A 27,452-nucleotide genomic window follows, 5' to 3' on the forward strand; every position below is an offset into this window, starting at 1 on the left:
TGATAAGAAGACGGAATAATAATAGGCAATAGGGTCTGATGATAACAATCACCGAGGGACAAGTAGATGGCAAGAACGGAAAACGAAGACCTTGAGCAAAATATATACTGAACAGGTAAAGAAAGATGTGAAAGAGAAAAAATACGTAAGTGTGAAAAGATTAGCTGACAAAAGAATTCAGTGGAGAGCTGCGTAAAATCAATCTTAGGATTGCTGACCGAGGGTGATGATAATGATGTACTCCATGCAACAAATTATATTTCAATAGCATATAGTATTAGCCTTGAAGGATAACCTGATTAAGGCTACCATTAAATAATTATATATTGTGATTTTACTTGAAGATACATGTAGCTCGTGTAGTAATACGAGGGCTATCTCTTAACAGCGTAAGTTTACTAGAGTAAGGACTTAGTAATAGTTTATTTTTTGACTCATTGACTTCAAATTTTTTACAACAATAATTGCTCTACACTCTCTTTGGTGAGAAACCAAGGATATTCTATTTCCAAAACCTTTTTCACAGACTTAGAAGTAGCACATGACTGGGCCACAACATGGTATACCTACAAACAAAAATTATGTTCCAAACAGCATCAAATTTGGTTTTGTTTAGGGCATACTTTTTTCGCAGGGTAAAGGAAGAAGGGAGGTGCTGAAATATTTCATGGTACCACTTCCGGTATAGAAACACCGTAGAACTATATAAATATGTAGATGCCTCAATAGAACCAAACGTAAATGTTAAAAAAAGTGGGAAGGATCTTTCAAATCTATTCTTTTTCAAATAATACGAATACTGCCGTAGGCTAGGATTTCTTGAACAATTGAGGATAGATATCTCTAGGAGTGACAGGGAAAACATTATCTTAGAGCCACACTGTATTTCCAGGCCCGACAGAAGCGATAAATTAAGATATATATTTCGCCGAACGGATAGATATGGGAATTTGTTTATCCCCCAACCATAAAGGTTAATATATGAGAGCCACAGTTTTATTTGAGAATTTTATTTTTCTACGGAAACGGCTGGTGTCCTAACACCGCCTGCCACACGCCTTTTTAGGCGGCTTCCGGGTACGGCTGGGAAAAATACCGACCGAGAAGTATCTGAAATACAAAATACCGCCCAAAATGTATTTTGAATGCAAAATACAAAATACCTTTGGCTTGGGTATTTGAAAAACAAACTAAAAAAATGTTATTTCATTTTCATGTCATTTCACTTTTTAAAATACAAAATACATTTGTATGGAAGCTAAGAGATATTAAAAAAAAGTATAACCTGCCTTGGCTCGTTATGGATAGTTGCAAATATGAAGGAAACGATTCCAGCGAAAACCAAGTAGTCTCTGAAGCATAATGTTACAGAAGTGTTATCAGAGCTACATCAAAAGTATTTTTAAATGTATTTTTTAGAATGAGAAATTACGAAAAATCTGTATTTGAAGTACAAGATACAAGAAACATTCAGATCGTGTATTTTGAATACCAAAAATAAATTACAAATGTATTACAAATACGCATTTTAAAATACTTGAACGCGAAATAATGCCCAGCCCTGCTTGAGGTGTGGTATTTAGATGTAGATATCATAAATGCCAGGCTCTTTTTAGCTCAAGTTGAGGGGGATTGAAGTGTTGATGTTGACGTAGGAGTGTGGTAATACCCCGCCGTGCCCCGCACAATGTAAATTGCTATAGGCTTCCCTCTAAGCTTCACGTGTTCGCTCGCGTGCACATGTGCCATTTACCCTTTCCCTCGGCTCCCTCGCCCGCCCCAATTCTCCAAATCTCCCGACGCAATGCCGTCGGCACCCGTTCCACGCCGCACGCCCAAACATCACCCACATCACCAGCACGTACGTCTACCATCGTTTCATCTCGCAAGACCTCTCGATGTGATGACGTCAATAGGAATTTATTATACGCTAGTGGATTGAAATGATCACTTTGCCTCTCCTCGGGTGCCGTGCGCTTAATAATTGACGGTCGCAGCTGCGCAACGGAGAGCGGCGCACTGTGAGACGTCGTCGAAGGATGCTTAAGCCAGTAACCGTGCATCTCTGCTCTTCTCCAGCATCACGGCTAGTTTCCGGGCAATAACAAGCCGCCTCGTTCCTCTACATCGCGTAAAAATTAAGTGGGTCACGTTACGCGCCTCCTAACCGTGTCTGGAAAAGTATCTTTAAACTCGAGAGAGGTACGACGAGGAATATTTAATTCATTTCAATTCGCATTTATTACGGGTCTCCGTGTTCGTGTGCAGTGATTGCTCATCCATGTTTAAAGAGTACGTATGTGATACAAAAACTAAAAAGTAAAAATGTGGATAGAAACGAAATGAGAACTGTGTTATCAAGTACAAAAAATAAGTTTGAAACGTACTCTTGGCGGCCTAAAATTGAACCAAGATGTTTATTATTTATGTACTATCTTAGGCCGTGATATGTTAAACAATGATGATATACTTATATCATTCCGATTCGTTGGTTAAAAGTATGGTTGCATTTACATGCCTTTCTAGATTATTTTTCGGTAATTTTTTATAGTTTAAAATTAAATACAATACTTTCTCTGAGCAGTATTACATAATAATGGTATAAATGTTTTCTTTGTGTGTCAGGAAGGTATCAGCATAAACTCATTTTTCCTCAAATCACACCTAATCACAAATTGGGCATAAATTTTAATCACATATGGAAGTAGTATTTCACACACAATATATATCAATTTAATATTTATTTTCAATTATGACATCAACTTCAAGTTCGGGATACAACAGGAAGAATATAAAAAAATGGGGCCTGACATTAATCTCTAAGAAAATCCACCGTAAAACCTACGGCAGTGAAGATATTGTAATTTTGGGAAACACAAGTTAAAGTTTCTTGCATTTATCAGTATGGTGCAGACTGTTGGATTCTTGAAGTTAGCAATTGAGAAATGTATGTTACAAAGCAGGAAGGTCATTGAAATGTTTAACCATTTACGTTGAAGTAATAATAACATCATAATGAAAAACAATATATACGGCAATGATTGATACAACTATGCTTTTTGGAGCAAATTTAATGGCCATAAATGAGAGAAAAAACATTACACGCAGCAGAAGTAGAATTATTGCGGACACTGGCTAGAAAGTCTAGAGTAGAAAGCGAAATGAATGAAGAAATAAGAAACGTCATCGATGTAATGATGGATATTGTGGAGAATCTGGAATGTAGAAGATTACGATGGCTTGGAAACATCCCAAGAATCGGGGAAGAAATAATTCCGAAGCATGTTTTCAAATAGACTCCAGAAGGCAGAATGATAAGCGGAAGGTCTAAGTAATGGTGGTAGGGAGTAAGGATGGAGATGAAGGGAAGGGTTAGAAGTGAGGAATATATTTGACCGGAATGGGTAGAGAATGGAGATAGGGTGAGAAGCATTCACTTTTAGGAGAGCAATAAATACCGGTCACCCTGATTCAATGTCAACCCTTCATGCTCATTGCCCAGCAATGTCCCTTGAGCAAATAAAACTAATAAAAATAATGGCTATGTAGTCCAATCTTGGTATTCCTCCAGATCAAATTATACCATATATCAGAAATGTAATTGATATTGTTAGGGGTACGAATTACGTTTAATTATGATGATTCATGGATATGTTGTTTTTTTGGGAAAACAACTTTAAAATGGAATTTCAAATTTTAAAAAAAAATCCTTTTTGTACGCATAACCGCCACGGTATTTGTCTTATCTTAGTTTCTCGAATAATTTTCCTGTCTTGCGTCAGCGCCTTATTCACTCCGTCTCCTTAAGCATCGCGAGTATGAGGGTCACGAGGCCTTGAGGGAATAATGTAGGACGAGGAGTGGCTCACTTGTTAATCTCCTCGTCAGCGCTCTCACCCTTGGCCCTTCCCGCACCAATCTCTCCCTTTCCACGCCTCCGTATTTCCCTCAAGTGTCTCTTTGATCCTGCGCTTGCTTAACATCAGTTGCTAAAAATGATCACTATTATGTAGCATGCACCGCTATAAATAGTGTATGCACCTATCCCGGGCGTCATCGTATTGGTGTTTGCTTCACTGAAATCAATGCCATGAATTCATCATTCCCTCTCTAAGAATGAAACCACTGGAAATTGATCATCATTTTCCTTTTAAATGCGTAGGATATACGTTCAAATTTAATTTTGTGCATCTTACAGTACAGCATCGTTAGCCCTCTGGACCGAGTTCATTGATAAACATAATACGATGACTTATGCTAGACTGTGTGGCTAGATCAGTGGTTTTAAGAGGAGGATAAGTGTGAAAATCTTTGGAGGAGCATAATAAATCCCGACATTTCTCCGAGAGAAATAAATTTCAAGGCTCTTGAATATTTTCGCAAAGGTTTTTCATTTAATTTTTCGAATTTTTATTTTTTTAATGGACGGACGAGAATTTATTTTTTCTATGGACAACGAATTTTGAGGCAACTGGAAACGCAAGCAAACACACGGGCTACTCCTTGCATACGACTTTCTTTAGTCTAGTTGTATATCTTTCGTCTTCGCCTAGTCTTTCCGACAAACTCAAGGTGTTGTAGTTATCGGAAATAATGTATCGTATTTGATAGCGGTTATAACAATCAACCAGTGCACTAACCAATAACTATCAATTTCAATCTATGGTTTAAACTTTCGGTAGATACTCGCTGCTTCTTCATGTGCAGTCCCATGCATGCAGTAAAAAATGAAAAAATTAATATTTTAACTCTGCCCAGCCCGTCGTTATTCCTTAACTTTGTGTTGTACCAAGTCATGTGATGACTACTATTGTCAGCACCTGACTTGGTTTTATGCATTTATAATCACATGCTCATAGTAATTTTTTTGTAATATTTATACGTTAGTATCTTGAATTCTTCACTCTGTAATAACAAATAAACGAAAAAATCGCGAACTATAGAAGGAATGGCAACATTGTGTAATAACCATGGAGTCAGTAGATTGATCACAAAAATGCGGAGTAGTGTGCTCTACAGATTTTATCATCCAACCCATCTTTTCACATAAAGTTTGCTTTTATGAAAGTAACACGTCTAAATTAACTTGTAAAATATTTCTTAAGGCATTGTTTGAGTCAAAATCTAAGTTACAATTATCAATCTGTTGAATACAATAAATTTCTTCGTTTAATTCGTAGGACATGCGCTCAAATATCAGTTTTTCTCAGCTCATACATTTATTATTGAGTTAAAAGCGTTATTGCTGAATATTATATCATAAGGATACGATAAACTCTTCTCGGGATACCGCGCAGGTAAGATAATGTAAGGTGCTCTAGGAGTTTATACATGTTGTTCGCCGGGAAAGTGTAAAATCTTACATCACAAAGGATTATTTACGCATTCTAATTTAGGACATTTTCCTATTTAAGTGAGACTATTGGTGGCCTTCTGCAACAAATTTAATCAGAAACCTTTGAGAAAGTACTCAAGATCATTGATATTTATTTTTTTGAAAATTTTACGAGAATTGTTGAGCTCTACTAATACTACTAATAATACCATGCTACACATTGCTTTAACATAAAACTGTTGGTGTAGCTGCAATTGGCCATGTTTTTATGAAACGGAAAATTCGTCCCTCAGTTATCGCGTCTTTCACTTCACCCTCCGCATTATCATGCAACTTGTCGCTCATACTTCCACTAACCTGCGTATTCGCACCCGAGATTGCTTCATCCTACTCTCCTTTGGAGTTTCTCATCACATCCTGCTCTCTTCCCTAATTTGTCCCCGACGACCGGCAGCGCAATTTGTCCTTCATCCCTTGAGTATGGGCTTATGGGAAGATTGAAGCAAGCCCGAAGGGTTTGTCAGCGACGAAGTTTCGGCGTCCTTAGTTCAATACTCGGGATCCAAGCAGAGTTTCATCTTTTTAAATCGCCACAAACGATAACCCTTGGACTATAAAACCCTACAATAAGCGTCTCGAGGTGAAAAGAGGCTTCTCAGGCCCTAAATATTTTCCATCCTTTTATCCCTTCTATCATTTAAAGATGAAGTGACTTTAAAGCTGCCATGTTTTCAAGTAAATATTTTTTTGCTGGGGAAAGCCTAGCTAACAAAAATCCAAAAACTGCGAAGGGACCAATTGGAAAAGAACTGGCTTTCTTACCCTGTATGTATTAAACTCAGACATCTCTGCCTTAGTCTGAGGTAAGGTACTCAAAAACCATCGGTTTGAATGGCTGAGTAACTTCTATTTTTGTTCATAATATTAGTATCCAAACCTTACACCTTTGCCTCCCCAAAAGAATAGGAATTTTCTTTCAGACAGGTAAGATCTAAATGAATTATTTTCAAAAAGACAACTATTAAATTAGTTAATCCAAACGTTTATTTTTCCATCTCCTGATCCCTTGGCAAATGTAGGAAAATATAAGCTAAACGGTTATTAATTTAAAATATACAATTTTTTAAAACATTTTATCAGTTTAAAATAACATTTTTTAGTTTTCTTCGCGGATATATTACATTTTTTAATTACCCAAGCATTAGAATGAATAGGGTTATATCAAATAATTTTCCCTCAGATTGAAATTTAAGTCGTAGTTTGTTTTGATTTATCCTTCGAAATGCATAAAAGAAGTTAAATCTGAACCCAGTCCCTATAATGTGTTTTGTTTTAGACATAAAAATTTACAAAACTAAGAGTGTATAAGGATTTGAACTTCGAGAGAGGGGAAAAGTATTCCAATAACACTTCAATCTCTTGACGGCTGTTTCAAAATGAAGTTTCCCTTTCTATTCTCTTCAATATCTTCTGATAAAATATTTTAATGATACTTTCTCTACATATAGATGCGTGCTTTATCGTGTGTATATGTTCTGATATTCCAGTTTACGGTCTTTTCGTCAATATAACTTCATGTTTATATCATTTGATCCATCATTATTTATAGTTACACTCTTCGTCATGTATTTTTGCCGACAAGTATTCGTGCCGTCATGTTTATTTCCATTTTTTAGTATCCAATCAGTCCCTGTCTCTCTGCCTCATTCCATTTCTTCTGTCAACTCAATCTCTAACTTCGGTGGAGTGGAAGGATCCCAGATGCGAGTTTTGACTTCCGAGTATGGTATATTGGGATGCAAAGGGAAAAGTGAGTTTGATGAAACCAGTGGCGGCGGCGACGGGAGAAGGAGATGAATGTTTACTCTCGGTTTTCATCACCGGAAGGGTCTCCGATTGTTTTATTTGTCGAGCGGATGACTTCAGGGCCTCCGCTCCGCATTGCCACTCGACTCTTTTCATTTCTGCTCCAATCTTTAACCCCGTATCACCTCTAAGTCCTCTGCGGATGATTTTCCTGCAAATGGTCTTTTCGTCAATATAACTTCATATATATGTCATTTAATCGATCATTATTTATAGTTTTCCTGATTTAATATTTTAAAAATCAAAACAGCTTTGGTTCATCAAAAACAAAATACAAAACGTGGCTCCATCTCAGGATAACATTTCCAAAATGGAGGTATTTCCCCAAATGGAATAAATATAATTTATTAATGCCACTTTTTTACTTTTTGAATGACAAAACATTAAATTAACCTGTTCCATTACCTATAATAGTACATTTCCGGGTCAAATTATTCAATATTTTCATTTGAAAATTCCATACGCTATAAACTTGTCACAAATAGTTAAGTATTTTTACGTATCTCAGTTTTTTTAATCAGTGAAGTCTTAACTTTCTGGTAATCAATTCATGCCCGCCTTGATTTTCCTACATTTATTTTATCAAATGCAAGTATTCATTTTCAATTACTTAAAAAGATTCATTTGGTATTAAATCTGTCCTTATTCATGTAGGTCTGAAATATTCATATAAAAAGAATAAATACTTCTTATCGACATTTAAAAAAATATTCATTCAACTTACGTGTTCAAGTATTCACCAACAAGTATTGGTACTGTTGTGCCTTTAAGCTCGGACTTAATACTGTACTGGAAGTATGTGAGGAATATGATTTAATTCCAGAGAATCTTCAACACATCGTGATGCATTTTTATGAATCGTTAACTTTTTCTCTGGAGACTAGTCACAAGGTTCGCGGGAAGCGCAGTCATTTCTTTGTGCTATCCTATGGAAACGCAATTTCAGCACACATGTCTTTATAGGAGATGCCTAGCATCAAAGGGGCTCACCGCTGGCCGCGGAGAGGCATTTAAATGCCTATATTCCTTCATTTTCACATGCCACAAACTATTTAAAAATTTCGTTCTTCCGGAGGCTATTTTTTATCAGTTTCTTCAGCTTCATGTACCTGCTGAATCCAACGCATCGTTCGTATCGCTATTTTCTGTGGCGTGTTAAAAAGTTAAAGAAACGGATCGTTTCTCAAGAGACCTCGAACCTATGTAGAACGAATGTTATTTCGATCGAAATGCGTGCAATGCTTTGCTTAAAAATAAATCATTCTATCTTATTTTTGGCATTATTACCGCATTCAATGACTTCAAGTTCAATTGATGGATAAATTTCTTGATGTCGTTCTTAAAGAATGGGCTGCAATTTAAATCTCTATCGACTTCAGAATATTTTTAGTTTTCTATCAAAACAAATGGGGTGTAGATTTAATATTATTCTCCTATTTTGAGTTCATATGCTGTTACGTCACATTTACTGCATTTTTTTAATAATTTCCATTGGTTTTCTAGTACTTCCAGATTCGTGAATTAGCGTACATTGCTAGTGTGCCTTAAAGGAAATAAATAATAGGGTATTGGTCAAGAATGTGGAAGTAAAACGATAGAGATTTTGACGGAGCAATTATATTTGCATTTAGCTGTATCTTTATGACGATTACCAACGTTTTCCTCATCGTTGAGTTGATTAGTTACGTACAGGTTAGAAAATTGCATAAGAAACATGGATTCCTCTATCGGAACTTTTTCGGCTTTTAGGAGACCATTTTAGATTTTTCTAAACCCTAAATGGTGATACGTATTACAATTTTATGACTGTCATGTTTTCGGAGTAAAACTTGCTTGATGAATTGGCTATATTCTTAATGTTGAAGTAACTTTTACCCAAAAATAACTTTATTTTCTTCTTGCATCTTCTATTTCCCTGCATCAAAACTTGAATATTATTCATTGATTTCAATAAATTCATGTGTCACAATAAACTTAGAGTAAATACACATGCATGTTCAAAGTGATGTCCGAACTGCTATAAATAAGTTTTAGTATATGGAGAATTAATATAAATGGGCTCGTTAAGATATAAAATAATGATATTCGTTGTACATGCATGTCACCATTAATTTATCCTGTCTTGGAATTGATTATTGCTTTTGTAATTGTTATTATTTATTTTCCTGCAATAATTTTCACATGTATTTGAGCATGCTAGACGGTATTCCAATTTTAAATTTGCTTTTGTGTTCTAATCTGCTTTTGCTATAGAAATAATTTTCCCAATGGATGTTGTTTTGGTTATATCGGCATGTTTTAATGAATAAATAATTTATAATCGAATGAAATGTAAGTGACTTAAAATAAATAAAAAATGCATAGTTAAGAAATATATCTAAAAGTATTTATTCAGCTAGAGTTCAGAGCATAAATATTTATATCTTTCGACACTGTTGTCATGATTGACGTGCATTTCAAAGTTTTATAAAAAGTGTAACGATCCACGAGTTTTATATTCCAAATTGACTCGTTTTCAAACCAGACTAACTAAGCATTTTGTGTTCGTTATTTCTAAAATTTCAGATTCGCAACGCTACATATACAATGCAACAGACAACTCTAAAGGTAAATGCAATGTGACTTTTCTCTTTTCGTCTAGCTCACCGTGACGTATTTTCATTACTGTGATGATTTTAGCATATTTTATGTGAAAAATTTTCTTTTTAATGTAGATAAGACATCACCTATGTAGAAACACTTCTTTTGTTTGCATGAAATATTTGTATATAGATGCTCATTCGAGAATCCTATTTAATTGCACTAAGCATTATAAGTGAACGAAGACTATTCAATTAAATTTTAATTGAAACAGCTATAAAGACGTTTAATGCTGTAGCTAGTCATTGTACCCTATTTTAATTCTGTGTCTGTTAATTTAATATATTCACGTATACTCCGTAGTGTCATTTTCTCTGCTTTACCTACCACAAATTGTGTGGTTGTACTCCAATTAATATTTTCTAAATAGCATGGGCACATGTTCTTTTCGACAATATATTTCGTGAAACGACTGTATTATTATTCAGTACGTACTCTCTATTATTACCATGCGAGGGAGGGCTCCCTGTTTCCCATTTTACTCAGTAAGGACCTCCAGTTTTATTTATTCACTCGAATATGACAGCTGAATGGCTGGTAAAACTGTTGTTATACGGAGAGGGAAAACTCCAGATAAGTAAACATTGTCATTAAGAGAACCCTAGTATCATAATGCAATAACATTTTAAAATAAATTAATGGGAATTTAGACTCGCTGGTCTCTCTTTCCGTTATAATTCTGCTAAAAAAACTTTGGAAGGAATATATTATTTTCCATATTTTTTTCAATATTTTTTCATATTTTTTATTTCAAATAAAGTTTATGTATTAATTATAAATATTCACATAGGCGTTACATAACATCCATAAGACAGTGAATTTATGCTTCTCGATTACCATTTGATGAAATAATTTTCGTATTAATTTTGAGTTCATTTTAACGTAATTGTATCTTACTTTAAATGCTTTCTTGTATATTTTGTAACATTTTACACTTTTAATACCTAAACATTTTATGGGAAATTTTATATTTTACATATTTTCTGAGAAACTATTTCGTTATTATATTCGTTGATGTGGCCGGCTATATTTCTTTACTGCAGATATGTTTCTCGTGCGATGGTGTCGGCCTACAGCAATGCTACTAAAGAACGAATGTTATGAGTTTCATGGAAGTTGATATACTCATAAATCGCCATTTCAATTACTATTTACCGTGAACATAAATATTATTTAAATTTAGCGAATAATTTCATCAATACCTTAAGATCATTATTATAAGATTAAAGAAGTTGTTGAAGTGTTACGAAAAATGCTTAAAAGTGAACGGCGATTGTCTAGAGAAGTTAAGTAGGCTTGTAGACAGCTAAAAGTGCCAATGAAATGTGTTTTATATGAGTATATTTTTTTATAAGACCTAACGGACCTTACTTTATAAATATACCTGGTGGTATATAAAATTTCTCAGAAAATGAAAAGGCATAGCACAAGAATAAAAATATACAAAATGATGATGTAATTCCGTGTCAGTGAACTCATTTCTAAACATATTTGGTCAAATTGTGATTGAGAAGGATAAATTCGCTTTTTGATGTAATTCATGCCACGCCTGTGCTCATATTTTCACGTCTGAATAATATAAATTCACGTTCTCTCTCGAGTTATAAATCGTTATCATTTTTTTCGAAGCAAGCTATACTACTTCACTTCTGTAATTTTTTTAGAATCAGTCTTGGCGGGAGTCATACTTCATTATACTGTGAACAACTAGAAGTTTGAGTGGTATTTCTCTTCGGGATATCTTTTGCTGCGCTGCGGCCGTGGCGGGCGGCCTGGTTGGTTATTTCGTCGACGGGCGAGTGCGATATGAATCGGAGCGGAGGAAGCGCGGCGCTCTGCGACTCTCGTCAACATTCCTAGCGCTTAGTTTCCGTGACGTGAATCCACTCCGACAGGAAAAAATATGAAGATCGTTGCCCGCGCTCTGACGTCCCACTATTCGTCTCTGCACGTTCCGTCTTTCTCTGCTCTCCCGACCCACTCTCCTCGCCCACACTTTCTTCCTCAAAGACACCCTAGCCCAGTTTCTTACGTGTGGTCCTTTTCATCGAACGTGGGCGATATTTCTGGAAATTTCCATCAAATATATACAAGTATCGTCATGAAAAAATATAAACTCCAGTAGATAATTCCACACATCAGTATACAACTCCACTACCGATGATAGTTTCGACACTATACATATGTCACTTTCAAGGTATTTGCAAGGAAACCTTGAAAATCACATAGAGTGCCGAAATCATGGTATGTAGTGGAGTTGTTAAGTTTGGAATTTGTTATTGAGGTTTATATTTTATCGTGGATACACCGCATTTCCACCGCGTTCGCGGCAGTCAGAAAGATTTCATACAAGCACCATGTTGAATCAGGGTATTTCATTTAATTTTTTTGCGGAATGAAAAACTTCCTTATTTATTTGACAAAATAGTATGCTCTGTATTTCAACAAAATAGTTTATTTTTTGCACCACGTATTTTACTTCATGGATGATGAAATTATATTCCCAACACTTGAGAATATTGAAAGCTCAAGGAAGAATGCTGCGTAATTAGTTAACTACGAAGTGAAAAACTAAAATTCGTTCTCCATGTCTAATTCTACCCATTGATGCCTGAGAGAACTCTCATGATGTACTTTCATACAACTGAAATGGGTTTACAAAGAAATGCCAATTAATAAAACATCCTAATTCAGATTTAAAACGGTGTTGCATATTGAAATTATACATTTCGCGATGCATTTCAATTTGTAATTTTATGCTTGGAATTTATATCTACCACTTGCTTAATTCACATGAATAATTTTGAATGAATAAATAAATTCGGTCATCTAATCTGCGTATTATTGTTATTATAGCTCGGCCTTTCCTCATAGGAGACTTCAAGGAGAAGTTCTGATCAATCATTAAGTCAAATCAGCAAGTGTGATCATAGCATTCCTTTTGGCATAATTGGGATATTGATATTCCCGTTACTTGCCGTCACATATGTACTGAAATTTTTATTAAAATTTTAGTACAGTATTTCAGTAAATATTTATATATACTATGGTATAATTTCTGTAAATATTCGTTCATGGACATAGCAAAATAAGGATCCATGAAGTATATTCTTGTTTTTTTTTGCACAAAGAAGTCCATTTGTAAACTACGTAATTTCTCATAAGATATCATTTTTCCGGCTGTTATTTCTCCGAAGAATTCATCCATTATTCATTAGCTCTTTTACAATTATTTTACTTTATTCGAAAAAGTTTGTTATTAAGCAGTAACGTTTTGATTCGAATCAATAATTCACACTGGTGTACCCCTTTACGAGATCTGAAATTACTTCCTACCCCTCAGAAATAAACATTAGCCTTGGGTTTTTCTACATCCTGCCGCTTCTCCCGTCAGTTTTTTTTCCCTAGGAATCCATGCTTTTCTTCTTTATCCATCCACTCTGTCTCCTCCTCGTTTCTTTATCGCCTCCAATCCATCTTCATCCCCTTCGTCCTCCGCCGCTCACTTCATCTGCTTCCCTCCGGTTTTCCATCCTCGTCCTTCTTCCCACGCTCCAGCGCACTTCTTCGTCTTCGCCCGCTCACCCTCCGACGGCCCCGTTCCCTGCTACTCGAATTCCGTGCCGACCTCCACGACCAACAAAGTGTTCCGGACGCTCCAAACCGAACACTTCCCGTATTGCAATGGTCGTATATACACGGATTTTTAATCGATGTAATTTTTTCTTGTTTCGCCGCCACATGCCTCCGAGGTATACTTCAGTATTTAGGCCGGTCAAATAGTGTATGTTATTCATTGCAAAATATGATTTTCCTATTTTGCGTTAGCTCTGAAAATAAGTAATTATTATTATAATATTCTAGCGATTAAGGTAAGTTTCCATGAAGTGCTAAAGAAGTAATCTGGGAGACTCCCTTTCCTTCCAGCACTACCTTCTTCAATTCACTGTAAGGCCTACTCCCTTTCAATATATCTAAAAATCCTATTCTCTTCCTTGCCCTCCTTCGCTTACCTAACATTCTACCCTCTATCACCGTTTTCAACATCCCCTTCCCGCTGAGTACTCCCTCCATCTATACCATCTGTCTCCTCCGCATTTCATCTAAAAGGTACCTCTCCTCACCCACCATGTCCAGCACTTCGTCCTTCCTCCTCCTCTCCGTCCATTTCACCTTCTCCATTCTTCTCCAGACCCACATCTCGAGTGCCTCCAATCTCCTCTCGTCCTCCTTCCTACTTGTCCACGTTTCCGCACCGTAGGGTGCTACACTCCAGATCAAACTATTTACTAACCTTTTTTTAAAACTCTTACATAATGATCCTGTCTGAAGCTCCTTCCTGTCCATGAACGCCTTCTTTGCTAATGCAATTCGTTTCCAGATGTCCTAGTTACTGTATCTGTTTTCCTCTAATTAGAAGTTATAAATTACCATATTGATATAGGGTCATTTGGTCGTTATTTTTCTTGCTTTGCCATTATAAGCTACAGTTTTTAAAATCAGCGTTTATATCCTCTAAGTATTTCACGTGATTCGTTCCAAAATATACGTGTACCAATAAAAATAAACGCTGAAATATGTCAAGAATGTATTACGTTTGCTTTTCACCGTGCTATATTTTACATTATTTGCACATTATGTTCTCTATTGAAGAAAAACTTTGTTTTACACAATTAGTAATAAATATTTCAAGTATCAGTTGGCAACAACACTTGGGAAGGATGTTATGGTAGCGCAGTATAGTCTCCACTCTACACCCAAATTCTGATGGGTGTGACTCAAGAGTGGCAAAATTTTTAATCATGAGTATTTACATAACAATGGATGGAGATTTCACGCTTTAAAAGGTGTATTTGCAACACAAATTGCTTATTACTGGGCTTTTTCCCACCGTTATGATAACAAAAACGTTATTTCTGGATTTCTCACTAAGGTAAACAAAGAATCCCAATATTTTTAAGTTAATTCATACAAACACCATTGCACTTCATTTTTTTGCTATAATTTCGACTCAATGTTATCGCACATCGGTCTTCGTAGCGATCTAATTGAACATTTATGTGGATGTGTTCTTAATTTGATCTAATTGATTTTGTCGTATTTCGTTTATTTTTAGCTTATTAAGGGTCTGAATTTGTTCATTATCTGGTCAAAACCTATATTACTGTACGTCCAACTCGTTATCGATTCTCTTATATTTTCTGTGTAAGGAATATTTTATTGCATGCTATGAATGAACTCTGCATGTCGATTATTGTGAAATTTTTATTTTTCTCTGCTTACAATTACTAATGAACGGCAAGTAGGAGGCAATATACTAATGAATAACTGATAGTGAATGATTGCTTATGACTTTTTTAGTAGCCTATCCGAACACAGAGCTTTTTAAAATCTCTGGCGCACTAGAGCTCGATGCACTGATGACATTTCCATCGCATGATGCATCCTATTTTGTGTGTATTGTTTGGAAACCCAAAGCATTGAGTAATTTCGTTTCCATTGTAAAACGATCGAAAAATAATGGAAAATGGAACTAATTGTAGTGTACCAAAATTTTCAAAGAGATTTGTTTGAAATGTAATGTAATACTATTATAGTCATAATAATGTTAGCCATGGAGTCACAATATTTTCATCCGGAATGGAGTAAATTAATTGTTAGGCTATTCAGATGCCATTTCCACCTTATAATTACGGCCCTTTTTGTATTGTATATAATATTAAAGAAATAAATACCAAATTCACGTATTTTGATTGAAAAAGTAAGTCTTAATTAAGTAAATGAATAACATAGGAAGTTATATATGGGATAAAAATAAACTTGAATGCATAATATTCCTAGGTGAGCTGCCTCTAGATTATTTTAATGAAGTATTTGGGTATAATTTTCCATAAATATTATTCTTTTTATAATCCAGGATGTCTTCGTAGTTATAGTAATACTGCAATTTTATGTATCAATTTTTTGCACTGTTTGTTATTTTTCTCGTATTTGTAGATATGTTTCCAACATTTTCTGCATTTTTTATTTCCTGAGTTTTTACTCTACCATTCGTAAGTGATGCACTTTGTCTGGGGCATAATTTTGTCTAGATTGTTTGAATATTTTTCTGCGAAGTATTCGATGTAGCCATTTTTAAAAGTCTTTGAAAAACCTTTAGTGCTTAATTTTAGGGCACTTAAATGTATTTATCCGCAAAGATGTCATCCTCTATAAATTTTCTTTCCTTTCATATAAAATTATATAAATTCCTTTCAATTTTTTATTGTTTACAATTTCTATCGAGTACATTGTTGTGGTAAATTTATTTGTGAGTGTTTGTAATTCTTTTAAACAAGGCCGTAGCCAGAAACATCTCTCAGGGAGACAGATTTCTTGGTGAAGAGAATGCATTCTGTAGGGGTTCAAATGGAGGGGGATATACTGTATGACTGTATCTCCCATATCCTTCGAGGGAGGTTTGAACTCCGGCCTTGTTTAAAAAAGTGGCATGATATGATTTCTCATCATTACAAGTAGTATAATTTATCCATGCACATTATATACAGGGATGTATCTTCTATATAAATATCCTTCATTTTGTTTTACTCCTAACTTTCGGTTAATAGTGTGTTACTGGTCCATTTGATGTAAATACCTACCAGCAAATGCTCGAGAATTGTTTTTCCTACCCTGTTCGTAAATATCCTTCATTTTTTACTCCTAATTTTCATTTTTAGTGTGTAACTATTTAGGAACTTCATTCCAGTTTCATCACTATCTCAAAATCGGCTGTTTTAAAACTGGAGCCTCATTGAGCAGTTTCCGTAGTTATTATTGAATGGTTGTTTACCAACTCCAGTAGATTTAGTTGGTATGTTCAGCATTTTACGATCACATTTCATCAAATTCGCGTCATTTAAGTATGGAAACACTAAACATTTCTTTGGGCAAGTATATATACGGTAATTAAAATCTAGCAAATCATTTTTTAATGCCACTGCATAATTTTATTCTGAGAGTGTTCCATTTTCGGAGAACTGAAAATCGTTTAGCGAAATATTGCGAAAAGCGCTTATGCATCAGACCTCAGCCGTTCATTTTGGATAATTTAAAACAGGGAAGAGATAACAGAGAAGGAAGCTGTTCGATACTTTTCTCCGTATATAAACTCCTTTATTACGTTTATTAGGATATCTCATTGCTATACCTGAGTATCACACACGAATCCATCTCTAAAAGTTAATATGCCCTAAAATTATCATTTAAAAAGTTCTGTTTTCGTTGCTAATGTTTTTCATAGAAATATTATATTTTCATCCAATGGCTGAGATAGTGATCATTGCTTCTTTTAACATTTTTTCCTCTTTTCCTTTCATGCTGTTGAGAAAACTTTTTTTCGTACCATTATTTCGTACTTTTCACTATCATAATTAATAGGTGACATGATAATAACACCGCAAGGGAAGTAAGGAAAGTTAAGTAGGTAAAATGGAACACTTACTCATAAAAAAATTTTCAACTAGCCGGAAAACCCAAAAATAACCTAGAAACTAAAAACTCGAAGTAAAATCTTTAGCGTAACGTTACGTAAAATGGTTTTTACGAGTATGAAACACAGTCCCAGAATGGTAATGCATCCTAAAGACGGCATTTTCATTTATCCTATCAAAAAATTATCTCCAAGCAATTTGTTACTACGATTCCCCCAAACATCATGACTAAAACGTGAATTTCATTTGCCTCGCCTTTGCCTTGGTTCACCTTCCAATCCACTCTACCCCGTCTCTCTCTGTCACCCCTTACATCCCCTTGTTCCATCTTCTCTTCGCTTTAGAGAGCAACAATTACGAGCCACTGGACCCTGACAACAATGGCCCTTGCGCCGGCTACAGGCCGGGAGAAGATGATCTCGAAGCGTTTGATTTCATCAGGAAGTTCCGCCTCGACGTGCTGGAGACGCAGTATCCGGGTGTGACGAGGGTCCGAGGGTCGAACCGAATGCAGACGGCTTACAGACTCGAGAGGGACGCGAACCTCATCCTGCCCACTCAGTAAGTCCGCGCCCTGCCCTTGACCCCCGTTCACTACAACTTAACTCGGCGTAACTTGACTTTATACCAACCAGACCCAGTGGCGGATCCAGGATAGGGACAAGGGGTCTAAGTTGGGGTTAAAATTCCAGTAATAGTTAGGTCGGGAAAAAAATACCATTCTATCTAGTGTAAATTGGATACCCAATAGGGGGTTATAGGTCTCTTAGTCTCTACCATAGATCACTGACCAGACCTTTATGTTAAATATCCAACCAGTCAAAGCGCAGACCGAATATCGATCGTGAAATCGGTATAAGATGACTTTGAATTGCTTTAATGGCTGCGGGTATAATTTCTCCAGATGTTATTTTCATTGTTTCTACCAAGAGATGTATGGTAGTTTTTGGATACATTACCGTTTCAAGTTGAGTTGCACCTCTTTAAGTTCTCTATTTTTCAACTTTTTTACATTACGCCAAGTTAATTCAAGTTAAGTTGTTATGAACTATAGGGCTATACCTTGGCCACTGGCGTGATTTGTTTGCTTGCGGGGATCCGGCCGCTTGATGAAGAGGTATTTTGTTTGGATGTAGAAGATAGATATATTTATAAGTTAAGGGATAACATAGAAGCTCTCGACTGGTAAGTATTTCCATCTTTTCAATTTTTTCTAGCCTTAACCAGGTTAGTAGTTTAAATAAATTAGTTATGTTACTCCTAGGAAAGGTGTTGGTCTAAACCGAGCTATGTAGAAGGTTATATCAGATATTTTTGCTTATTTTTGCTCTTAGCTCCCTGAAAACTAAGTTTCGATCGAAACCTAACGCCACGGGTTGAAATGATTCCTACTCTGGAATATTTTGTTGAATTGAACTAGTATTTAATCGCAAAAGTGTAAATTGAGAAACGAGATTCTTTTAGGGATTAATGACCACAAGTTTAAGGTCGGATTAGTCTTTCTATATCTTTCTTAGCTTCAGGTAAAAGGCTATGTTAACATAATGGCCATGGGCTGTTATATTAATGAAAATTAATTTCTTTTTTATTCCCTGTAATCGTCGCTAGCATAGAACTTAACTTAGATCGTTACCTACTGCTACGGATTAGCATAAAATCTACTTCAAAACTTTTTATGGGCATAGTTGTGATTTCCTGAGAATTTCAGATCCTACTCACCCTCATGAAATACTGAATGTTATAGGCAAATTAATTTGCGTATTTCACTTCCCTGCAAACTCGGAAAGAGCCACTTTAGTTCATTGAAACTTCCTCTTTCATTGTTAAATGTCTTACGCATTAAGGAGTTTTATATTTAGTTTTACTATACTAGACAATTTAGACGATTTTTCCCTTTAAATTTTCATTTAAAATAGATATGCTGAAGCTTAGAAGAAAAACCCCGTTTGAAACATTTTCTTGCGCAAAATGAGCTTAAATCAAATAGTAGGACAGAGGCTTATCTGGAAAGATGATGTATCCCACAAATTAGCTTATTTTTAACTTATTATATTTTTTCAGTCGATAATTTTCGTAAGGGAACAATTTACCATAGATTTATATTTTAGAACCTTAAATTCAAATACACTCAGCGGGTATTTTCACCCAGTACTACAGATAAAGTAAATTAAAGTAAAGATCAATTTAAAGTTAAAATATCATGTTAAAGTTGCGTGAAGTTCGTTTGGTAATCTATTTGATTACCTCACCAATATGTTTCTGCTTTTTTTCCTCCGACTCTTTAGCCCCACATTATCTTCGTTTTTTAGCTCGCATCTCTTTAAAGTATGGTTGCAATTAATAGGAGTTGTAATCAATTTAATTTTTATAATATAGGGTCTTTAATTTAAGAATTAAATTGATTACAACTTTTACTAGTTGAAACCATAATTTAAAGATTTAGACTAAGCTATTTATTATAATAATAATATTTAAACTACAATAATAAACTAGCAAAATAAAAAGTTAGGTTATATGTGATAATTAGCACTAATTTGAGGCTCCAGCTATTTTTTATCGAAATAAAATATCTACTATCTCTCCTTTTCTCACGTAATCCGTCTACCTCTCCAGGGATATATTCCCTCTGGGACTTCCACAGCAGTTCAGCATTATCTCCACGTTCCGGATGCGCAAGCTGCCAAAGTCTCCGTGGCACATTATCCGCATCTCGGATGTGAGAGACAGGCCGCAGTTCCTCATCACGCTCAACCCCAGGAAGGAAACGATAGAGTTCTCCATCGTGGGCGCCGGAGGAAGAATGCAGACCCTGTCCTTCAAGAAGGCGCCGGTAAGTCAATCAACTCACTTTAAATTCCCGCTGAGATCATGAAATCATCTCATCCTCTCAAAAAATTGTCATTCATATAACTTTAACGCCGAGTATATCCTTTAATGTATTATAAACTAATTGGTCCCGGCGTGTTATATACATATATTATATCGACGTTAGAATTTTTACCGCTTTGCTAAGTGAAATAAATATCGTTATTGCTACTTGTTCAGTGCTTCCTGATAGATGGCAGCATCGTTCAGAATGACATTAATTGCTAATGTTAATTGTTGTTAATTTTGCTTTTTTAATATCTAATCAACCAGAAAACATTAAATTTAGGCAAAAATTAACGGCATATGTCCCGAGACTCAGGAGGATTATTTGTCATGCGTAGTGTAATCTCTATTTTGGAACCTTTATGGAAACACCCATGATAAAAGAGCACAAATGGTAATAAACAGACTTTCGATTCAGAAGTCAATAAGCGACTAATGTTTCAATATCATAAAAATTATGTGGTGATACAACCAGCACTCTCTCAGGAGTTACTCGCAGGCCAAGGTAGGAGATGGGGGCATATGGAATTGGTGTAAGGGAGTGGTAGGGGAAACAGTACCAATTGTGTTCTTTCATCATGAGTACATCGAACACGCACAAAATCGAGCCTTCAATGATTTTATTCGTACCTAATTAAATCGAAATATGTTAAGGATATAGTTTCACTGTGTACAACTAACAAAATACCGATGCAAAGTTAAAATATCGATGTAAAGGCAACGTGAAGACTGTTTGGTCATCAATTTCATTTCTTGGCCATTATATTTCCAACTGCTTCCCACCAATCCGTTTCTCCTCATGTTAAGCCCCGTATAATAAAAAGTAATGCCAAGGAAATTTCAGAAAATCTTCTTCCCTCTAAGTATGAATATTTGACAAATTTTGTTTTATTATAAATTTCGGAATGTTTTATCGCCTGAAGTGGTTCAAAACAGCTGTATGAATGAAAGAAATCCTCGCGTAGTTCTGACCAAAGATCCGAATCTTTTTTTTTTTACAAAACAAACTTTAAATTGTTGAGTTATTTACATTGGTATGTTTGTGATTCGCCAGTTCTTCTTGTCTTTATCTTTCTTAATCTCACTTTTTTAAGTAATCACTCTTCTCAAGATAATCAGTTCTCAACTTACTTTTGACAATTTTTTGAGTTAATTACAGTTAATATTGTGTTAAAATGAAACAGATATGCGTGCTAATAGTAAGAAATGTGTGCTATTACTATAAAACAAAAGTCACACATGCAATAGCATACCCTAATATTATTCAAAATAGCCAACTTCCAATATTTTTCGGCGTCGCTCTGTTGTCACGCGAATTGTTCATTTAGGTATCATTTTCCTTTATCACGCCACCCTGAATGCCCAGATTTCTGCGGTAAAATTTGATATTATTCAGCTTTTTTGTAACTATTAATTCCAGATATCTAACTGTTAAAAAAAATGTAATGAACACTCAACCACGTAATTAATGAAGAATTGTGTATCCTAAGGTTTAAGATCGTATTACTTCGCTATGTCCGCCAATTAAATGCTCTTCACTTAGATTTCTTGTAAAATTTAATAAAAATCACACTCTCGAGAGGTCGAAAAAAAACTATTTTTGAGACGGAATATGAAGTTATTGGGATCATTATAGAACAATCGCAAAGATAGTTTTGGGAGAGTTTGTTAATTGTTGTTTGTTAAATGCTAGGAGTATAAAAACATGTTTCGCGAAATTATCCTCTCTGCTTGTTAATTTCAGTGCATTAATACGTTTGATTTCATTTCATTTTTATCCAGTATTTTCTAACTTATAAAAATGTTTTAAAACTTTTTAGGGATATAAAGCTCTAACAATGGTCCATTATAATGGTGGTAGTTCAAAACAATGGTTCATCGTAAATGAGTGGCACCTTGGGAGAACATTGTATTAAATTCTTCCTTGCCATATGGTTTAAAAAAGAGAATTTTACGATACTTTGACTAATCAAGATATCATTTTATGCTCCGAATCGGAGAGAAATAATAAATTTCCTGATACACAATGCACCATTTCTCGATTTTTTCTTGACTGAACAATTGCAGATGCTTTAGGGGACGCATATAGAGAATCTATTTTTGATACCTATCCAGTAGGAGAGAATTGATCTCAAGAAACATTGGAAAAACAAGAGTCAAGAAAAACTCACGGCATTTTTTGCTCTGGAAAAGGAGTTTCAAAGTAACTTCTTCAGATAAAATACCGTTCTTCATGTCAGCATTATTTTTGCCGACATTCCTTTGTGTGTCCTAAATCCGATGTATACGCCACGCTAGCGGTGGGGTGGTCGTGAGAACAATTCGCCATCAAGAAACATCCTCGGTCGAGATCTGGAAGGAATAAAAGAAGTTTTCGGCGCTGCCGAAGGCAATCAGAAGCCACGGAGGTATATACTCGCAACCGACAAGTGGTGACAAGGCCTTTCCATCTGCGATCGATAGGTACGTCTCATTTCATATACGCTGAAATGATTCCGTGTAGCTCTGTGAAGACATTGCTGAGAGAGTGCAGATCGTTGCAAATATAAGTGGGTAGGATGAGGAGTAGACTATGCAAGTAGCAAGAATAAGTATTTTTTATGCTCTGCTTGGCATATTTTGAATCGATTTTGTCGTTCAAGTCGAATTGCTGAGAGAGTAAGAAACTTTTTCAACGTTGCTACGTCATTTAAAAAGTTTTACTTACATTTTCATAACATCTTTGACGCTTACTTGGGGATTTTTTGCTAATTCCAAATGTATAAAGCTTTTAAAAATGGCTTTGTAAGCCTGTTAGATACGCACCGCGTGATTTCTCGAGTAAAGTCGTCTCCTTAACTTAATCAGCCGAGGTCATCATTATTAACATTTCAAATACGAAATTGGTATCAAGAGCCAATCCATATCCATGCATTGCTTGATTTCCACAGGAGAGGACGACGTCTCGGTAGTTAAACTTGCTAAAGCACTTGGCCGGAAATCGAGGGATCCGGGTTAAAATCCCGGTCAAGGCGAATGATTTTTTTTTTCTCTGTAGATTTTTCGCACAATTTGTGCATTGCGGGTGACTCCCGTAAAGTTATCACTGTGGCCAGTCCCAGTATACTTAAATTCATATCCATGCAGTCCTGAAAGAAAGTTTATATCGCTTCAAATAAATGTTTATATGGCTAAATTTATATTGAGCGAGTAAATATTCAGATGGTCAGATCAGTTTACCATCAATTTCCAGCTAAAATGAATTAGCCATCCTAATAACCCTTACTTTGTTAAGAATTTGCTACGCCCTTCATTAACTACGTAATGAAGATGTCATGGAAATTGAGTCTTTATAATTCCTTTGTTGATAAAAAATTAGCTTTCAATGTTTAAAATTTAATTTAAACGTTAATATATATTTTCTCAATTATGTCGCGCAGGCCTTGGCAGACTCCTACCCCCGCGAGTCCCATCTCTCTGGTAAATTTACTGTGTTCCCTTCAGGTGAAATTGGCGTAATCAGGTATAATTTCTACATTTACGGCTCATGAAAAGAAAGGGAGATATTAAGTGAGAATAGGGCTTTTGCCAGTTTTTGAATCAACGTATTATTTGTCTTCGGTTTATTAGGATATCATTCTATTCACGTGCAATATTAATCTCGGCCATATTTAATGAAACTTGACATCAGGGTATGAAATACTATTTAAAAGAAAGGTGCATTTATTAACCTTTTTAAATAGATACATAATTTCGTCGACAAATTTGAAATTTTAAGACTCTTATAATACATGTTTGTTCATTCGAACAATAATTAGACTTTAATAACTCATACGTGGCGAGTAAGAGAAAAATTTCCATTATAATAGTTTCAAGCTTGAAAACCTGTTCGACGATTTGTTTGGTTAATAGCTAAAACTGTTCAATCTCTGATAATGCGCAAGTAAACTATGGAAAAAGTCTGCGAAACGATGTAAATTAGTGTTTATTTAATAAGTGATCTAATTCTAAAATAACAAGTCAATACATCCCTAAATAGCATTAAAATATGAATCTTATTCTTCCCTGTGTTCGTATAAAAAAGCGCCGCATGGACGAGATAAACCTTTGCTCTGTTAAGGCGAAATAAAAATGGATTCATATGCTGCGTAGTTCCTATTCTGTGATCCCATGATCATCCTCGCTATAAAATGCATCCGACTTATGAACACGATTTCCTGTGACTGAAATAGGAACGCAAGCGGAGAAAATGAGACTTCGGAATCCCATCTGTCAAATAAAAGTCCGATGTTGTTGGTTGAATGCGGGGCGACGAAGAAGCGAATGCATCAAGACGGTGGTGCGGAACGGAAAAGACATGGGAAACAAATTAATGCCCTCCTTTCTCTATATCCCGGCACAGAGACGCAGCGTACATACATACGAGCTGGACAGAGTGAGGGTGTATTGCACGCGTAACGTTTTCATCGTGTTTGTATTCTCTCCTCGGTATGTTTCTCATTTTTTTCCGAAAGCGCGTCCAATAAAGACGAGTTAGGGGATCGCGCCGGCGAGATGTGTAGACAAGACAGGCGGATGGATCGCTTGGAATCCGAGTGGGTTTGGCGTTGCTGCTACACACCAACGCCTAAAACACGGACGCGCACAAAGGGAATAACTTCGATTTTATTTGGATCGTGTCCAGTTTTTTTTTTTTTTTCCTCGAGGCCGAAGCTATTCGAACAATGGCGAGCTCGCGTGAGGATAGTTTTCTTTTTTTTTTTTGGGATGGTGTGGTCCGGGTGGTCTGAAATTTCAATCAAGCCAGGTGGATCTTTCTGTGAGCATACAGGAATTCAATGACGATGGTAATTTTTGTCGTGAAAAAATTAATGCCTGCAGTTAGAGACTTCGTGACAAGTGAATTGCTAAATTCTTTTTGCCAGAAAAAGTGGGATACTCAGTACAATAACCATTAGGTTCTCAAGAAATGCCAATAAAGACTGAAAACGCTGCGGTAAATACCACAGCCAAGGCTTTTTCGGAGAATTTCGTTGGTTTATTGAGGATGTCAAGAAATGATGCCATTTATTGATAAATTCTCAGGACACTTCACAGTGTCTGGGGTATTTGAAATATTGTTGGGTTTCGTTCATACTCCCAACCTCATTTTGGAGCATTGCTATTTTAATCTCTTATTGAGGAGAAGGTTAACCTCACTCTTAGTAGCTTTGACGTTGTGAGAGTACCACTCGATTAGATATTGTATAGATTTGATACATGTGCATCCTAATATTGTAATTGAAAGAAGGTCATCCTGAGTAGTATAGACCAATTTTAAAGAAGAATTGGGACAAAGAAATCGATATGTTTGCCAAATAGCGACGTATACAGTTAGATACCGTATGCTTAGTTTACTTACCTTTGCTTTTATATCCGCAGGAAATACGCGGGATGACCCTACTTTCTCCAACAGTTATATGCTTTATTAAGAAAATCTTTTACTCTAGTTTTTACCCATCTCAAGATTATGTCTGTCTATTCATTAAAGAGTAGAAGTAAACTATTTTCCATTATACCAACTGCTGAGATGATGTATTGCGTCTACAAGCTGTGTTACCCTCCTGCATTTTCGTAGTTTTGTAACATATGTTGTTGATTTTGTTGTATCACGATCCGAAGCATTTCAAAATCTATACGCTCATAAGTCACCAGTCTGGCTTTTCGAAGAATTGCAGCGCGAATACTCTGCTTTCATTATCTTGGATAAAGTAAGCACGGCTATTGATAGCTTAGTGGTGATCCGCGTAGCTACTGCTCGGTTTCATTGGGGCCTTTGAATGGGTCTCGTGGATCTCGCGCACGGTGAAATGAAAAGCTTTCATTTTCTTTTTTCGTTTGCGTGGAGCGTTTGAGTGGACGTCGACTGGCAGTAAAATATTTTCGAGGAAGCATATCCTCGTGGCAAAACCTAGTGCTTTGAAAGGTCTGATTTGTTCCGTGACATGCATTCAATTTCCGCAAAAGATCAAAAATAGTGAACTTTTTACCTCATTTGAATGACCTCGAACCTTATCGCCTCTGCCTACTAACCTCTGCATGTGTGACGAGAAACTGGAGTTTTGTCACTCAAGTATCGCAATGACCCAATTCGAACTTTAATTTCAAATTAAAAACAAAAGTAAATTCAGTCACGCGTCACGCAGGATCGTGTGTCTTAACCGGCTTTCAGCAAAACACCATTTCGGATATATTTATTCGATTTTTCATAGATATTTCTATTCCATACTTTATTAGGACATATTACATATGTTTGCGTATTATGAATGATCAGGTGGGGGATCGGGTTGGTGTGGTGGCTAGAGTGTTGGCTTCCCACCCGGCGGGCTTGGGTTCAAATCCCAGCAGTGGCAGAGAATTTTCAGAGACTGCCCGATCCCTGCTTGAATGTTGTGTGGAGGACATTTCAAGCGTAACACTCCGTCCGTCGGATGGGACGTTAAGCCGTGGTCCCCCTGGCGCCTTTCGTTAAGATCAGGCTAACGCCGACGCCGGGTTTCTCTCCATCCTTCCTTCCACACCCTTCCCTCATGGCGCAAATGACCTCAGCTGTCGGTCGCCTCCTCCAAATACCATACCATACGAATGAACAGGTATTAGAAATGAAGGAGCAATATTTAAATCAGATTGTAAATCTAATTATTACGCATATGTTAAGTGAAGCCATTTAGAGTTTTCTTTATGGCTACTCACAAGCTATAGTCTTAATGCAATGCCTAAGCTCATGAAGTAACTCAACATAGGAATAATAGGAGTAATATGAGTCCAATAATCAGAATAAAACACTCCATATCATAGGTTATTGCAAAATAATGAGAATTCCACTGGGAGCACTGGGTTCATTGTGCTTCTGCATTGAGACTTGCGCATTTAATGGAACACAAAATGCTCATAGGAAAATATCAATTCATTTCATCATCTTCAACATTCACCCAGATTGGGAAATGTTCCCTGCAGAAGGCGGAATAGCTTCAGTAGATGTTTTTTTTATTCTGGTTACTTTTTGGATTAAAAGCGGAATAAATTTCTTTGGCTTCGCCCATTCCACACCTGAAGTTAGAACAGCTTTTGCTGTATATCGATTTTTAGTTTATATTTTTCTCTCTCTTCGTCTATTCTAAAATACCTCATTGTAATGTTTGCCAAGGCAAACGTATTATTGGGTTTAGAAATTAATAAAAACGATTTTAGGTTATTTAACGCTCACAATTGAGCAATCAGACGTCATTGCAACATAAAACCGAATTCGA

General features: G+C 35.9%; 1 protein-coding gene across 4 annotated transcripts in view; it reads left to right on the forward strand.

Annotated features, from left to right (window-relative positions):
• LOC124156126 (collagen alpha-3(IX) chain-like) overlaps nucleotides 1-27,452 on the forward strand; it is a 677,324-nt gene that overhangs the window by 598,157 nt on the left and 51,715 nt on the right. For 3 of the 4 annotated variants that reach the window (XM_046530463.1, XM_046530462.1, XM_046530464.1), the window contains exons 4-6: nucleotides 9,767-9,808; nucleotides 17,658-17,874; nucleotides 19,927-20,143. In XM_046530463.1, the coding sequence (XP_046386419.1) occupies nucleotides 9,767-9,808; nucleotides 17,658-17,874; nucleotides 19,927-20,143 (476 nt within the window). The remainder of the gene's footprint in view (nucleotides 1-9,766; nucleotides 9,809-17,657; nucleotides 17,875-19,926; nucleotides 20,144-27,452) is intronic. The other variant, XM_046530465.1, reaches the window with a different exon arrangement.

The sequence above is a fragment of the Ischnura elegans genome, chromosome 3 (genome assembly GCF_921293095.1).
Source record: "Ischnura elegans chromosome 3, ioIscEleg1.1, whole genome shotgun sequence".
In the NCBI taxonomy this organism is placed as follows: Eukaryota; Metazoa; Arthropoda; class Insecta; order Odonata; family Coenagrionidae; genus Ischnura; species Ischnura elegans.